At 34.7% G+C, this 15,857-nt stretch overlaps 1 protein-coding gene across 1 annotated transcript in view; it reads right to left on the bottom strand.

The window, feature by feature from the left end:
- Positions 1-7,167: 7,167 nt before the first annotated feature.
- Positions 7,168-15,857, bottom strand: part of LOC124964168 (spermatogenesis-associated protein 31D4-like) — a 78,432-nt gene continuing 69,742 nt past the window's right edge. Inside the window, exon 5 of the mRNA XM_047524034.1 lies at positions 7,168-7,318. Coding sequence (XP_047379990.1) covers positions 7,168-7,318 — 151 coding nt within the window. The remainder of the gene's footprint in view (positions 7,319-15,857) is intronic.

Raw genomic sequence — 15,857 nt, 5'->3', positions numbered from 1 at the left:
TGAAAGGGAGGGAACACTCCCACATACATTCTACAAAACCAGTATAAATAACAGTGATACCAAAATCAGAAAAAGATGCATCAAGGAAAGAAAACTATAGATCAATATCCCTCATGACCAAAGATGCAAAGATCCTTAATAAAACTTTAACAAACCACATTCAAAGGCATATTAAAAAAGAAAATATACTATGATCAAGTGCATTTCATTCCAGAGACACAAGGTTGGTTCAATATACACAAATCAATAGATGTGTAATTCACCACTTAAATAGACTTAAGGATGAGAATCACATGATCATCTCAACAGATGCAGAAAAGACCTTTGATAAGATTCCAGCACTCATTCATGTTAAAAATGCTGGAGAAGCTAGGGATTGAAGGAACTTACCTCAGAATCATAAAGGCTATTTATGAAAAACCCAAAGCCAACATCATACTGAATTGACAAAAACCAAAAGCATTTCCTCTAAAATTAGGAACAAGAAAAGGCTGTCTACTCTTACCACTCCTATTTATTATAGTCCATTAAACATTAGACAGAGTGATCAGGCAAGACAAGGAATCAAAAAATACATATGGGAAAAGAAGAGTCCAAACTATATCTGTTTGCCAATGACATGATCCTATATCTAGAAGATCCCCCCTCAAAACAACAACAACAACAACAACAAACAAACAAAAAAAACACCATCAGAAGATTTCTAGGCATTATAAATGAGTTCAGCAAAGTAGCAGGATACAAGATCAACACTCATAAAACAATGGCTTTCCTATAATCCAACAGTGATTCAGCTGAGGGATAAATCAGAAAAACCATCCCATTCACAATAACCTCAAAAATAAAATAAAATATTTGGGAATTAATCTAACCAAGGAGGTAAAAGAACTCTACAATGAAAACTATAGAACACTGAAGGAAGAAATTAAAAAAATACTTTAGAAGATGGAAAGATATCTTGGATAGGTAGAACTAATGTGGTCAAAATGCCCGTACTGTCAAAAGCAATATACAGAATCAATGCAATCCCCATGAAAGTACTAATGACATTCTTCACAGAATTAGAAAAAACAATTTTAAAATTCATTTGAAAGAATAAGAGACCCAGAATAGCCAAAGTCATACTAAGTAAGAAAAGCAAAGCAGGAGGCATCACAACACCTGAATTATACTACAGAGTTGTAGTAATAAAAACAGCATGGAGTGGTATCAAGATACACATGAAGACTAATGGAACAGAATAGAAGATACAGACAAATCCACCTACCAACAGTCATCTAACACTTGAAAAAGGTACCCAAAGTACATTTTGAAAAAAAAGAAAGACTTTCTAACAAATGGTGCTGGGAAAACTTGACAGGTATATGTAGAAAAATGAAACTAGGACCGTATCTCTCACCCTGCACAAAACTCAAACCAAAATGAATGAAAGATTTAGGAATTAGATCAGAAACCTTAACACTCCATCATATAGGTGCTGGCATTGACATCCTTAATAACACCTCCAAAGCACAAGAAATTAAACCAAGAATCAATAAGTGGGATGTTATTAAACTAAAAAAGTTTTGCACAGAAAAGGAAATGATTAAGAGCATGAAGAGAGAACATACAGAATCAGAGAAAATCTTGGCCAACTACTTCTCCAACAGGGGATTAATATACAGAATATACAAAAAAACCTTTAAAAATAAAAAACCCAAATAACCCAATCAATAAATGGGCAAAAGAACTAAACAGAAACCTCTGAAAAGAAGAAACACAAATGACCAGCAAATATATGAAAAAATGTTCAACATCTCTAGCATTCAGAGAAATGCAAATCAAACCTCCACTAAGATTTCATCTTACTCCAATCAGAATGGCAATGATCCAGAATACAAATAATAAATGCTGAAAAGGTTGTGGAGGAAAAGGTACCCTTGTACATTGTTGGTGGAACTTTAGACTAGTACAACCACTCTGGAAAGCAGTATGGTGATTCCTCAAAATACTAGTGATGGAACCGCCATATGACCCAGCTATCCCACTCTTTGGTATTTTCCCTAAAGATCTAAAATCAGCATATTACAGCAATACAGGCACCTTTGTGTTTATAGCAGCACAATTCACAACAGTTAAATTATGGAATCAACCCAAGTGCTTGTCTTAAGAAATTGTGATACACACACACACACACACACACACACACACACACACCACACACACACATATAGATATATATGCATAAATACATGCACACATCTATATATATTCACAGTATATATTCATATATTCTACTCAGCCATAAAGAAGAATGAAATTATGGCATTTATGGGTAAATGGACAGAAATAGGGAATATCATGCTAAGTGAAATAAGTCAAAATTAGAAACTTAAAGGTTGAATGTTTTCTCTCACATGCAGGAACTAGTGTAAAATAAAGGAAAGGGGAGGGAAGGATAGAATATCATAAAGACAAAGGGAAGATGGTAATGTAGAAGGAGATGGAGAGGCAGAGTGGATGGCTGGGAAAGGGAGGAAATGCAGAATGAATTACTAGAATAATCATATTATGTGCATATATAAATATATCACAGGGAATTTCACCTTTACGTATAAGTAGAAAGATCCAATCACATTTAAATAAACAGATGAGTGAAAGTAAGTCTCGTAGAGTAGAGAAAGGAGGGAGGGGATGAAGGATGTGCAGGAAGAGGAGGGATCATGAACTGAAATTGAATTCCAAGGATGTATGAGTTTGATGGGATGAACGCAACTACTATGTATAGCTAAAAAGTAGTAATAAAAAGAAAAAAATGGTGAGAGTTTTCCTTAACAGTACTCTACTTTTAGCAGAATGATATTTTTAAAGGGCAACAATATGTAGAGCAAAAGTTTAAGCATAATTATCTTCTACTTTATACTCACCAGTTGCAATAATGCTGAAAGTCTGAAGTCTACATGAAAAAATGATTGCCACTCTCCTCCTTCCCACATCTTAATCAAAAGTTTTTCCTCCCCACTCATTTCTGACCTGGGTGGAAAGTATAGGACTTTAAAACCAGGTATCTATGTGTTTTAGATGAGATTCTTGATTTTAAGTGAATATAAAGACAAGCATGTTGGGTGGGGAGGTGCACACCTGCGATCCCAGCTACTCAGGAGGTTGAGGCAGGAGGACTACGAGTTAGAGGCCAGCCTTGACAACTCAGCAAGACCTTGTCTAAAAACAAAATAAAAGGGCTGGGGTGTAGGTCAGTGGCATAGCAGCCCTGGGTTCAGTCCCACTACCAAAAAAAAAAAAAAAAAAGACAAATAAAAGAGGAAATAATTATGAATAATTATGAGTTCATGTATGTTCCAGTGCCCCAAAAGTTAGGTATGTGGCTGATAGTACATATTGGCACCTTAGAAAAGATAGGACGTTTGAAGGTGTCCTGACATTCTGATGACGGCAACAGTCAAACAGCAGGAAGGCCATTTCACACCACCATGATGCTGTCTTTACTCCCTGACAGTGAGGGTTAGAATCTAATTCTGCAGCTACTGGTAAACACAGAAGTTAATGAAGAAGTATCATGCAATTAGAAAACTGAAAATACATTTTAAGAACAATTTACATTGAGGGAAATAGAGTTCTAAGGTATTCTGTAAAAAGAAAGATCATAGATAAAGAGAATTGGCAACAGAATATGTGTTTTAGTCAGTTTTTTGCTTTGCTATGACCAAAATACCTGACAAGAACAACTTAAAGGAAGAAAACAAGAACAACTTAAAGGAAGAAAAGTTTATTTGGGGCTCACGGTTTTCATAGGAGGGAAGCTGCTTCCCTCATGGCAGCAAAGAAGAAGCAAGAAAGAATGGGAAAAGGATACAGAAAAACAACCTTTCCAGGATGTGCCTGCAGTGACTCACCTCCTCCAACCAGGCCTCACCTGCCTACAGGTACCACCCAGCCAGTTCATTCAAACTAAAATGGAGTGTTTAGGTTAAAGTTTTCATAATCCAATCATTTTCACCTTTGAATATTCCTACATTAATAGGAGCATTTGGGGGATACTTGGTGTCCAAACCCTAATAGTATGCTAAATCACATTTTATGAATGGATTTTTCATGATGAAATGTATTCACTATTTATGTTTTTATTAATAGTATTTCCCTAAAAGTCACCAACTCTCTATAGATACAAGCTTCATGACACTACAAACGATTTATAAGAAAAACAATGATATCAGGTGGTTAATGACATAATACCAGCTGTGAAAATTCAGGCAAATGAGATAACAGTTCTCAAAATTAAGTACATTGTCAAGATAGAGATTGGACTATTCAGAAATAGCCTCAGTCAGCAAACTTTAAAAAAAAACATATTTTTTAGTTGCAAATGGATCTTTATTTTTTATTTATATGTGGTGCTGAGAATTGGACCCAGTGTCTCATACAAGCTAGGCAAGTGCTCTACCACTGAGCTACAACCTCAGCCCTGCAATTTTTTTTTTTTTTTGTTGTTGTTGTTGCAGTGCTGGGGATTGAACCCAGGGCTTTGTGCTTGTGAGGCATCTGCAATTTTTTTTTTTAATATTTTTAGTTGTTGATGGATCTTTATTTATTTATATGCAATGCTGAGAATCAGACCCAGTGTCTCACACATGCTAGGCAAGTGCTGTACAGCCCCAGTACCTCAGTTTGCAATTTATGCATTAACATTGTGATTCCATGAAACATGTTTATGGATGAGTAGATTCCTTTAATACCAAGAATATTTTTCATTCACTTTTACTATAGAAGGATTGATTATCTTAATGCTGTGAATAAGAAAACAATTTTAGAGGAAATTACTCTCGCTAGCAATTTGATCTTATAAAATGAAACACAGATAATGTCAAATGAACAAAAAACTGAGAAAATGCTGTGAAAAATGAAAACCAAAGTAACACAAGGAGAGGGACAAAAAGTTTTTACAGAAATCAACATAGTTTTGGCTTATAAAGTACTCTATATCTTTTTTCTAAAAAAAGGTCTGAAAGCATCTGAAAAATATGCCAAATATTTGAAATCCCTACATGTCAAATTCAGAGTTTGCAAGAGTCATTCAGTTGTTTTCCAAGGAAAATATAGACTCTTTCCCCCTATGATATTACACATGGTAAGAAAGGTTTTCACAATTCTGTGTTATTCTAGATGGTAACCTAGAGGGCTGTGCAGCAGTTATAAACAAGGTATTATTACCTGGATGAGAAGGGACCTTGGTATTTCCATTGTTTAGACTAGATGACCTATTTAGCTCACCTTTGTTACTGCAGAATGTGATATAATTAGTAGCAAAAAGATTTTTGAGTTAAGAGTACTACTCCAACTGTGGAAATAAAAAAGACTTAAACCTCTGTTATTTACTCTATCACAGTATCTCTGTTATCAAACATATTTCTTATGTTTGCAGGGAATACTTGAAAGAAGAGTGGGTATTGAAATGTGTCACATATATAGGGCTAGTGTTAGTGGTAGGAAATTATTTTTATAAAAGATCTGCAAGCTGGTCCTATTGGAATCAAATTAATAAGTGTGGCAGTTAGGAAGAGAGATTTAATAACAATGTTCATTGTAAAGATTTCTGATATATGGGGATTGTAACATGCTCCTAGGAAAAGAATAGCAGTTAAAGCATTTATTATAATGCTATTAGTGTATTCTGCTGTGAATTGTTGAATGGGCCTGTAGCATATTCTTTTTTTTTTTTTTTTTTAAATACTGGGGATTGAACTCAGTAGTGCTCTACCACCAAGTTACACCTTTTAGTTTTTAGTTTTCGGGTCAGGGTCTTACTAAATTGACCAGGCCGGCCTCAAAGTTTTGATTCTCTGGCCTCAGCATATTCAACTTTAAAACCTGAGATGAGTTCTGATTAACCTTCTGTTATATCAAAAGGGGCTCAATATGTGTTGAAATCAATCATATTATGTCTAGAGGTCAGGATGGGAGGATTATTTATACACTTTCTTGAGTGGTAATTAGTAAAAACCCATTTCTTAATAGAACTGATAGAAGGATAATGAAGGTTACCTCATAAAAATTGTGCTACAGATTGTAGTGATCCAATTAATGCATATTTAAAATTTGATGCTCATCCTGATCAGAGAATAGAGTACACAACATGGCTAGATGTAGCTAGTACAAATAGTATTTCTATAATATGTTAGTCAGGGGTAGAGGTTTTGTAGCAGGATTCACATGAATGTGAGTGTCTGGGCTACGGTAGGTGCAATAGTAAATAGGAGTATGTCTGATGTTAACGGTCAGAGTGGTTTTACTTTTCCCTAATATTCTGCGTGCCCCAGTTTATGAAGAACTCTGATTTCATCTGCCACTTCGAATCACTCTTTCTTCCCTCCTGTACTAACAGAACCTTGTTATTTGTCTAATATTTTAGTGAGTGTACCAATGTAAGCATTTGTTCTGTGCTTTCAGATTTGGTCCTCAAATATTTTCCTTTGACTCCAGCCTATTCATAAAGTTTCCTCCGGGCAGCAGAGCCCGGCTCCCCCTTCGACTCCAGCTGTCCTCCTGGGACAGGCCATCCCTTTGGAGAGAACCCACTACTCACCAACAGCACCTGGTCCCCTGTTGGCTCCAGAATCTCCAGTACGCCCTCACGGTCATGGGTCCAGGTCTGGTCAGGCATGAACTTGGTCCTTGAGACTGGCTGTTGCTCTGTCCACCCTTCTGGGAGTGGGGACCAGGGCGTCTGGGCTCTGGGAGCGCTGGCAGGCGAGACGCAGGAAGGCAGCGAGGCAGTCATTCCCCGGTGCTGCGCTGGGTGGAACGCGAGCGAGGTCGCGGGTGCCCTGGGCGGGCCACAAGCGCCGCCTCTGCCCGCTCTTTGCTCTGTTCTCCATGTCCCGCCGGCTGGCCTCACCTCCCTCTTTCGCCGCCAGGGAGAGCGATCCTGGAGACTTGAGCCACGCGTGGCGCTAGGGTCTCCTTCCAGCGTTTCTGAGCAAAGACCTCTGCGTGGCTCATTCTCTATAAACACCCAGAGACACTTCTGGATGAAGGGAGCCAAAGTCAAGTCATTGGCAAGTCATTAGTCTTTCAGGGAACTAAACCTCAGACAGGTGGAGACAGAATTCCCTGAGGACAAGATCTGCTCCGTTTCCTCTGGAACCAGGTACCCATACTGTGTCCATGGCCTCATATCTGCAAAGCCACCACTGCGGTGGGGCTGGGATGGTACAAGGTGAGTGGAAAGGCCACAAGGCTCTCTGCAAAATCCTCTTGGTAAATCGCTTGCTTGGTTGCTGCAATCCTTTGGCTGTCATTCGGAATTTCAATGACACTGATTCTGAAAGTTTGCCAGAATTTTTCATGTTTCTGGGGAGGGACAGCTTCCTAGAGTCCTCTAGATGCCACTTTGCTGACTCCCTTTTTTTTTTTTTTTTTTTTGCTTAGGGTGATTTATCATTTTCTATTCTTTTATTTCCAATAACTTGTTTCTTTGTATTTAAAGTGATCTTCCTGTAGGTACCATATAATTGGGGCTTGTTTTTCCATCCAGTCTCGTCTCTCTTTAAGACCATGTTGTAGGCACATGAATTATTTCCTAAAAATGCCCATGTCCTAATCCCTGGACCTGTGAATATGCTAGCTTACATGGCATAAAGGAGTTCAGTTTTCAAATTGAATTAGGTTATCAACTGATTTTCAAAAAGGGGAGATCCTGAATTCTCCACATGGGTCCCTTCTGACAATATGAGCCTCAGAATCTGGGAAGATTTCACTGCAGAAGTCAGAGAGATTTGAGGCAGAAGAAGAGACAAGAGGACTTAATATGAAAGGGAGTCTAACTTTCGGTGGCCTTGAGGACAGTGTGAAGGGACCGTGAGCAAAGGCATGCAATCTAGAAGCTCCACCAGGCCTCACCTAATGGACAGTAAGTTAAGAGATTTCAGTCCTACAATTTATAAGGGCCTGGATTCTGTCAATGACCCTAATCACCAAGGAAGCACATTCTCTTGTAGTTTTCAGAAAGAAATCCTGCCCTTTATTTGGTTTTAGCTGGGTGAGACCTGTGCCAGACTTCTGAACACTGAGTTGTTTGATAATAAATTTGTGTTGCTTTAAGTCACTAAGTTTATGGTATTTTGCTGTGGCAGACGTAAAAAACTAATACAGATGATGCATGTATAATTTGATTCTTGTTATAGTTGTGTTTAAATCTACTTTATGGCAATTTATTTTCTCTTTGTCCTAAATATTGTCATTATTTTCCTCTTTTTGTACACTGTTCACTGAAGTATTTAATAGAAATTTTTAGAGCAGTTTAAGGTTCACAGAGATTTCCATATATCCCTTGCCTGCACACCATGCACAGCCTCGCTATCACCAACGATCTGCACCATAGTGGTATATGTGTTACAATTGAGGGACCTAAATTGACACGTCCTTATCATCCAGAGGTCATAGCCTTCCTTAGAGTTCACTACTGATGTCTTGTTTTCTTACTTTTATGTAACAATTCTTCTGTTACCTTAGTGATTTCTTTATAACTTATAGTACACATCTTTAATTTCTAACAGTTGGTCCTAATATATCATTTCTCATAGTGTTTCTCTCTCTTTCATTTGACTTTGTCTATTGAAAATATCTCTTTAAGAGTAGCCCTTCCTATGTTTCTCTATTTTGGATGCAACTGGTAGAAATCCAACCAAAAGTAGTAGCCTAATAAAAAGACTGCTCTCACTTGTAGAATGTTCCATATGTGTATGGAAAGATTCCACAGCACTTATCCATATGTAAAATGTTTGTTTTTATATACCAGCTTAAGATAAATCTGATATAAATTTAAAAAACAGTGCTTGTTTTTAAAATATTAAATATATTTATTTATTAAATAAATATTAAATATAATATAAATATGAAATTCACAATATTTATATTTATAATATATATAACTAATATATAAATAAAATTATTTATAATCTTTATATTTATACAAATATAAATACTTATATTTATAATTTTATATAATTCTATATGATAATTTTATATCATATTTTATATGATAATTTTATAAATACTTATATTTATAATATTTATATTTATATAAATACTATATAAGTATTTATAAGCATAAGTATATATAAGTATTATATAAGTATTTATAGTTATATAAATATAAATATTTATATATTTATATATTTATATTTATATTATATATTTATATTAAGTATATAAGCATTTATAGTTATATAAATATAAATACTTATATAAATTTAATTTATATAAATTTAATTTATAAATTTATATAAATATAAATTATATTTATATAAATATTATAAATAATATTATTATATATTAGTTATATATGTTATATATTATAAATATAAATATAAACATAAATTAGGTATATAATATAATATAATATAAATATTTATAATATAAATAAAATGTGAATACTAAATATTTATAATATTTAATTACTATTAAATAAACATTAAATATTTGTTAATCTCTGACACAAAAAAATGTGGACAGAGCAATAGAGATGTTGATGTACCAGACTGTGTAATGAACTTACCTCTCTGAAGAATGCTTCACAAGATAGTATGTGTCAAGGTGTAGTTCCTCAAAGATCAGATGAATTGCATGAAAAAATATAATTAACAGAAGAAAATTAAGTTCTTAATGTCCACTATATTCCTGAAATAGACTGTGTGTTCCTTTAGAAGTTAAATTACTTTTTTCTTATTTACATAATGCATGATTATCTGAGTTAAAAAAATTAAAACAAAACCTGTAAGTTTAAAGATACCAATTAATCCACCTCTTAGTAGGAGTTAAATACTCTGTTATCACTGTTTTCTGTTTGGTATGCATTCAGTGATGCATTCACCTAGAATATATACAGTTTATATTTTTATTTTACATGAAGAGTTATTATATCATGCATGTTACTCTGCAACATGATTCCATTTATTTAGCAGGTACCTTCTCAACCTACTGATAATCATGCATATAAATGTACCTCATTCCTTCTAACTTTTACCTAGTATTTCATTGAATGAATATTTCACAGTTTTAAAAATTTAGATTATTGAACATTTATTTCCTGTTATTATTATAAACACTGCTGCCATGAACTTACTTCTACCTGCTTTATTGTGTATATTTTCAAGTGCTTCTCTGTGGTATATGTGTTCAGAAATGTAATTTCTGTATCATATGTTCACATTTTAAAAAACATGTTATATTTAAAAATTTTAATGGATAAATTGAATAGAAAGTAAGCACATATGGCAAAAGAAGTCTTTGCAAAGTTGTGTAATGAAAATAACTTCCTTCAGTCTAGAACAGACTTGTTTGATGCCTGACATTCATTAAATGTCAAATACTACAACTCAGTTATTTTAAGTGTGTCTTTCAATTTGGGTTTATTTGACATTTTCTTATATTTAGTTTCAGGTTATATGTCTTTGGTGGGAATAGCACACAAGTGAAGCTGACTTCTTGTTTTATCTTGTCAGGTGTTACATGATTTAAGTAGAATTTAATCATTTCACTAAGGCATTGTCTGCCAGAATTTTACTGTAAAAATTATCTTTTTTATTGTATACTAATTACTTTGTGTACTTTGAGACTATGTAAGTATCTTGTTAGTCATAAAACATTTTTATTCCTTTATTCATCTACAATCATATATGCTTATCATTTTCTATTTCATTTAGTTATCATTGTCTGTTACTACCAATATTTATTTTGATGTTCATATTATCACAGGTTTGGACAGTGGGAGTCCATTCAGACTTCAAGGTCCTTTTAACTTATCTCCATCATTATTGCAATTATTTTCTTATTTTTTCATCCAAAAATATGTGTTAGATCATCTTGTATTTTTTCTGCACCAGTGCCAGAATCAGCCATTTCTCCGAGATACTCTGGTTCCATTTACAGGAGAATGGTATTTAGAAACCAATAGGTGAGGATAAGTGTCTTCATCCGGTTAGGGGTGTCACTGCTCCCATGCTTTCTCAGGGACAGTTCTCTCTATATACACATACACACACATTATTAGATTATTGAACATTTATTTCCTGTTATTATTATAAACACTGCTGCCATGAGCATACTTCTACCTGCTTTATTGTGTATATTTTCAAGTGCTTCTCTGTGGTATACGTGTTCAGAAATGTAATTTCTGTATCATATTGTTCACATTTTAAAAAACATGTTATATTTAAAATTTTTAATGGATAAATTGAATCTATTCTTTTATCTATTATTATTCCTTTATCTGTACATATTGAAATCTATTATTATTCCTTTCTCTATTAGTATTCCTTTCTCTGCATCTATTATTATTCCTTTCTCTATCTGTACATATTGAAAACCATGCATTCATACCCATACCTCTAATCCCAATCAAACACCCAACATTCCAGGATTCATTTTAGTTTCCTCCCTCTTTATATCTATGACTCTTTTATTTTTTCCCAAAAGTGAAAATTCTCTTCCTGTTATTTTTAAGAGAGGAAACTCTTGTGCTGTTAGATAGATGGAAATCAGGTCTTCATCTCTCACTCGTGGTTCACCCAGGGCAGTGATCATATGAAGGCTTGGATGGTAGAGTTATTGGAACATATCAAAAGAAGTAAAATTTCTAATTTCACATTCATATGTATTTATACTTTGGTATCCCTGGCAAGAAAAGCAAAATCTTAAGTTGTCATCCCAGGAGAGTCATATTCTTAGCACTTCAAATGAAGGAAATATATAAAATAAAGCTGTCTATACAACAATTATTACTGATTTTACATCTTTAGTGGCATTAATAGTAACTGATTACCAGGTTCAACTATGAGCAACTCTCTATGAGTTTAAGCATTCATTTTAAAAATATTCTGTGTAGTAGGAAAGTGCACTTAATTGTTTAACTGACCATCTACCATTTTACTTTCTAAAATCTATAGTAAATATTGAAATCAATTATAAAAAGTAATGTAATTTTCATTTATATGTTTTTATTTTTTTATTTTTAAATTTTTTTTATTGAGAGGCTACTATGTGCCAGGTACAGTTTAATATGTTTCTTTTTTTTATTATTTTTTACATTTACATAGGGTAATGATGTTTATTTTTTTTCCCTTCCCCCCACCCCTCCCACCCCTCTTTTCCCTCTATACAGTCCTTCTTTCCTTCATTCTTACCGCTCTCCTTAGCCTAACTCTAAACCTAACCCTAAACCTAATGCTAACCCCTCCCAACCCCAATTATATGTCCTCATCCGCTTATCAGCGAGATCATTCGTCCTTTAGTTTTTTGAGATTGGCTTATCTCACTTAGCATGATATTCTCCAATTTCGTCCTTGCCTACAAATGCCATAATTTTATCATTCTTCATTGCGGAGTAATATTCCATTGTATAAATATGCCACAGTTTCTTTATCCATTCATCAACTGAAGGGCATCTAGGTTGGTTCCACAATCTGGCTATGGTGAATTGAGCAGCAATGAACATTGATGTGGCTGTATCTCTGTAGTATGCTGATTTGAAGTCCTTTGGGTATAGGCCAAGGAGTGGGATAGCTGGGTCAAATGGTGTTTCCATTCCAAGCTTTCTGAGGAATCTCCACACTGCTTTCCAGAGTGGCTGCACTAATTTGCAACCCCACCAGCAATGTATGAGTGTTCCTTTTTCACCACATCCTCGCCAACACCTATTGTTGCTTGTGTTCTTGATAATCACCATTCTAATTGGGGTGAGATGAAATCTTAGGGTAGTTTTGATTTGCATTTCCCTTATTACTAGGGATGTTGAACATTTTTTCATATATCTGTTGATTACTTGTACATCTTCTTCTGTGAAGTGTCTGTTCATTTCCTTAGACCATTTGTTGATTGGATTATTTGTATTCTTCGTATAGAGTTTTTTGAGTTCTTTATAGATTCTGGAAATTAGCGCTCTATCTGAGGTATGGTTGGCAAAAATATTCTCCCACTCCGTAGGCTCTCTCTTCACATTTCTGATAGTTTCCTTTGCTGAGAGAAAGCTTTTTAGTTTGAATCTATCCCAGTTGTTGATTCTTGCTTTTATTTCTTGTGCTATGGGAGTCCTGTTAAGGAAGTCTGATCCTAAGCCAACAAGTTGAAGATTTGGACCTACTTTTTCTTCTATAAGATGCAGGGTCTCTGGTCTGATTCCGAGGTCCTTGATCCATTTTGAGTTGAGTTTTGTGTAGGGTGAGAGATAGGGGTTTAATTTCATTCTGTTGCATATGGTTTTCCAGTTTTCCCAGCACCATTTGTTGAAGAGGCTATCTTTCCTCCATTGCATATTTTTGGAACCTTTGTCTAGTATGAGAAAATTGTATTTATTTGGGTTTGTGTCCATGTCCTCTATTCTGTACCATTGATCTACCTGTCTATTTTGGTACCAAAACCATGCCGTTTTTGTTACTATTGCTTTGTAGTAGAGTTGAAGATCTGGTATTGCAATACCCCCTGCTTCGCTCTTGCTACTGAGGATTGCTTTAGCTATTCTAGGTTTTTTATTCCTCCAGATGAATTTCATAATTGCTTGCTCTATTTCTGCAAGGTACATTATTGGGATTTTAATTGGAATTGCATTGAATCTGTATAGCACTTTAGGTAGTATAGCCATTTTGACAATATTAATTCTGCCTATCCAGGAACATGGGAGATCTTTCCATTTTCTAAGGTTTCTTGAATTTCTTTCTTTAGTGTTCTGTAGTTCTCATTGTAGAGGTCTTTCACCTCTTTTGTGAGATTGATTCCCAAGTATTTTATTTTTTTTGAGGCTATTGTGAATGGGGTAGTTTTCCTAATTTCTCTTTCTGAAGATTCATCACTTATGTATAAAAATGCATTGGATTTATGAGCATTGATCTTGTAACCTGCTACTTTACTGAATTCACTTATGAGTTCTAAAGTTTTCTGGTGGAATTTCCAGGTTCCTCTAAATATATAATCATGTCATCAGCGAACAGGGATAGTTTGAGTTCTTCTTTTCCTATTCGTATCCCTTTAATTTCTTTGGTTTGTCTGATTGCTCTGGCTAGAGTCTCAAGGACGATGTTGAATAGAAGTGGTGAAAGAGGGCATCCCTGCCTTGTTCCTGTTTTTAGGGGGAACGCTTTCAGTTTTTCACCATTTAGAATGATATTAGCCATGGGCTTAGCGTAGATTGCCTTTATAATGTTTAGGAATGTTCCCACTACCCCAATTTTTTCTAGTGTTTTGAGCATGAAGGGGTGCTGTATTTTATCGAATGCTTTTTCTGCATCTATTGAAATAATCATGTGATTCTTAACTTTAAGTCTGTTGATGTGGTGAATGACATTTATTGATTTCCGAATGTTGAACCAACCTTGCATCCCTGGGATAAAACCCACTTGATTGTGGTGCACTATCTTTTTAATATATATTTGTATGCGATTTGCTAAAATTTTGTTGAGAATTTTTGCGTCGATGTTCATTAAGGATATTGGTCTGAAATTTTCTTTCCTCGATGTGTCTCTGTCTGGTTTAGGTATCAGGGTGATATTGGCTTCATAGAATGAGTTTGGGAGGGTTCCCTCCTCTTCTATTTCATGGAATAGTTTGAGGAGTATTGGAATGAGCTCTTCTTTAAAGGTTTTGTAGAACTCGGCTGAGAACCCATCTGGTCCTGGACTTTTCTTTGTTGGTAGGCTTTTGATGACCTCTTCTATTTCATTGCTTGAAATTGGTTTATTTAAGTTGTGTATGTCCTCCTCGTTCAGTTTAGGTAATTCATATGTCTCTAGAAATTTGTTGATATCTTCGAGGTTTTCTGTTTTGTTGGAGTATAGATTTTCGAAATAGCTTCTAATTATGTTTTGTATTTCACTCGTGTCTGTTGTGATGTTTCCTTGTTCATTCTGAATTTTAGTAATTTGAGTTTTCTCCCTCTTTCTCTTTGTTAGTGTGGCTAAGGGTTTATCAATTTTATTTATTTTTTCAAAAAACCAACTATTTATTTTGTTAATTTTTCCGATTGTTTCTTTTGTTTCAATTTCGTTGATTCCGGCTCTGATTTTAACTATTTCCTGTCTTCTACTACTTTTGGTATTGGTCTGCTCTTCTTTTTCTAGGGCTTTGAGCTGTAGTGTTAAGTCGTTTATTTGTTGATTTCTACTTCTTTTTTTGAATGCACCCCATGAAATAAATCTTCCTCTAAGTACTGCTTTCATAGTGTCCCAGAGATTTTGATATGATGTGTCTTTGTTCTCGTTTACTTCTAAGAATTTTTTTATTTCCCTCCTGATGTCTTCTGTTATCCATTCATCATATAATAGTGTATTATTTAGTCTCCAGGTATTGGAGAAGTTTCTGTTTTTTATTCTGTCATTTATTTCTAATTTCAATCCATTATGATCTGATAGAGTACAAGGTAGTATCTCTATCTTCTTGTATTTGCTAACAGTAGCTTTGTGGCATAAAATATGGTCTATTTTAGAGAAGGATCCATGTGCTGCTGAGAAGAAAGTGTATTCATTCTTTGTTGGATGGTATATTCTATATATGTCTGTTAAATCTAAATTGCTGATTGTGTTGTTGAGATCTATAGTTTCTTTATTCAATTTTTGTTTGGACGATCTATCCAGTGGTGAGAGAGGTGTGTTAAAATCGCCTAGTATGATTGTGTTGTGGTCTATTTGATTTCTGGAATTGAGAAGGATTTGTTTGACGTACGTGGATGAGGCAATGTTCGGGGCATAGATATTTATGATTGTTATGTCTTGCTGATTTATGCTTCCCTTAAGCAGCATGTAATGTCCTTCTTTATCCCTTCTGACTAGTTTTGGTTTGAAGTCCACATTATCTGAGATGAGGATGGATACTCC

Source organism: Sciurus carolinensis, chromosome 14 (genome assembly GCF_902686445.1).
Source record: "Sciurus carolinensis chromosome 14, mSciCar1.2, whole genome shotgun sequence".
Classification (NCBI taxonomy): domain Eukaryota; kingdom Metazoa; phylum Chordata; class Mammalia; order Rodentia; family Sciuridae; genus Sciurus; species Sciurus carolinensis.
Note: the sequence above shows the minus strand (reverse complement) of the source record. Positions and strands in the feature narration are given on the sequence as shown.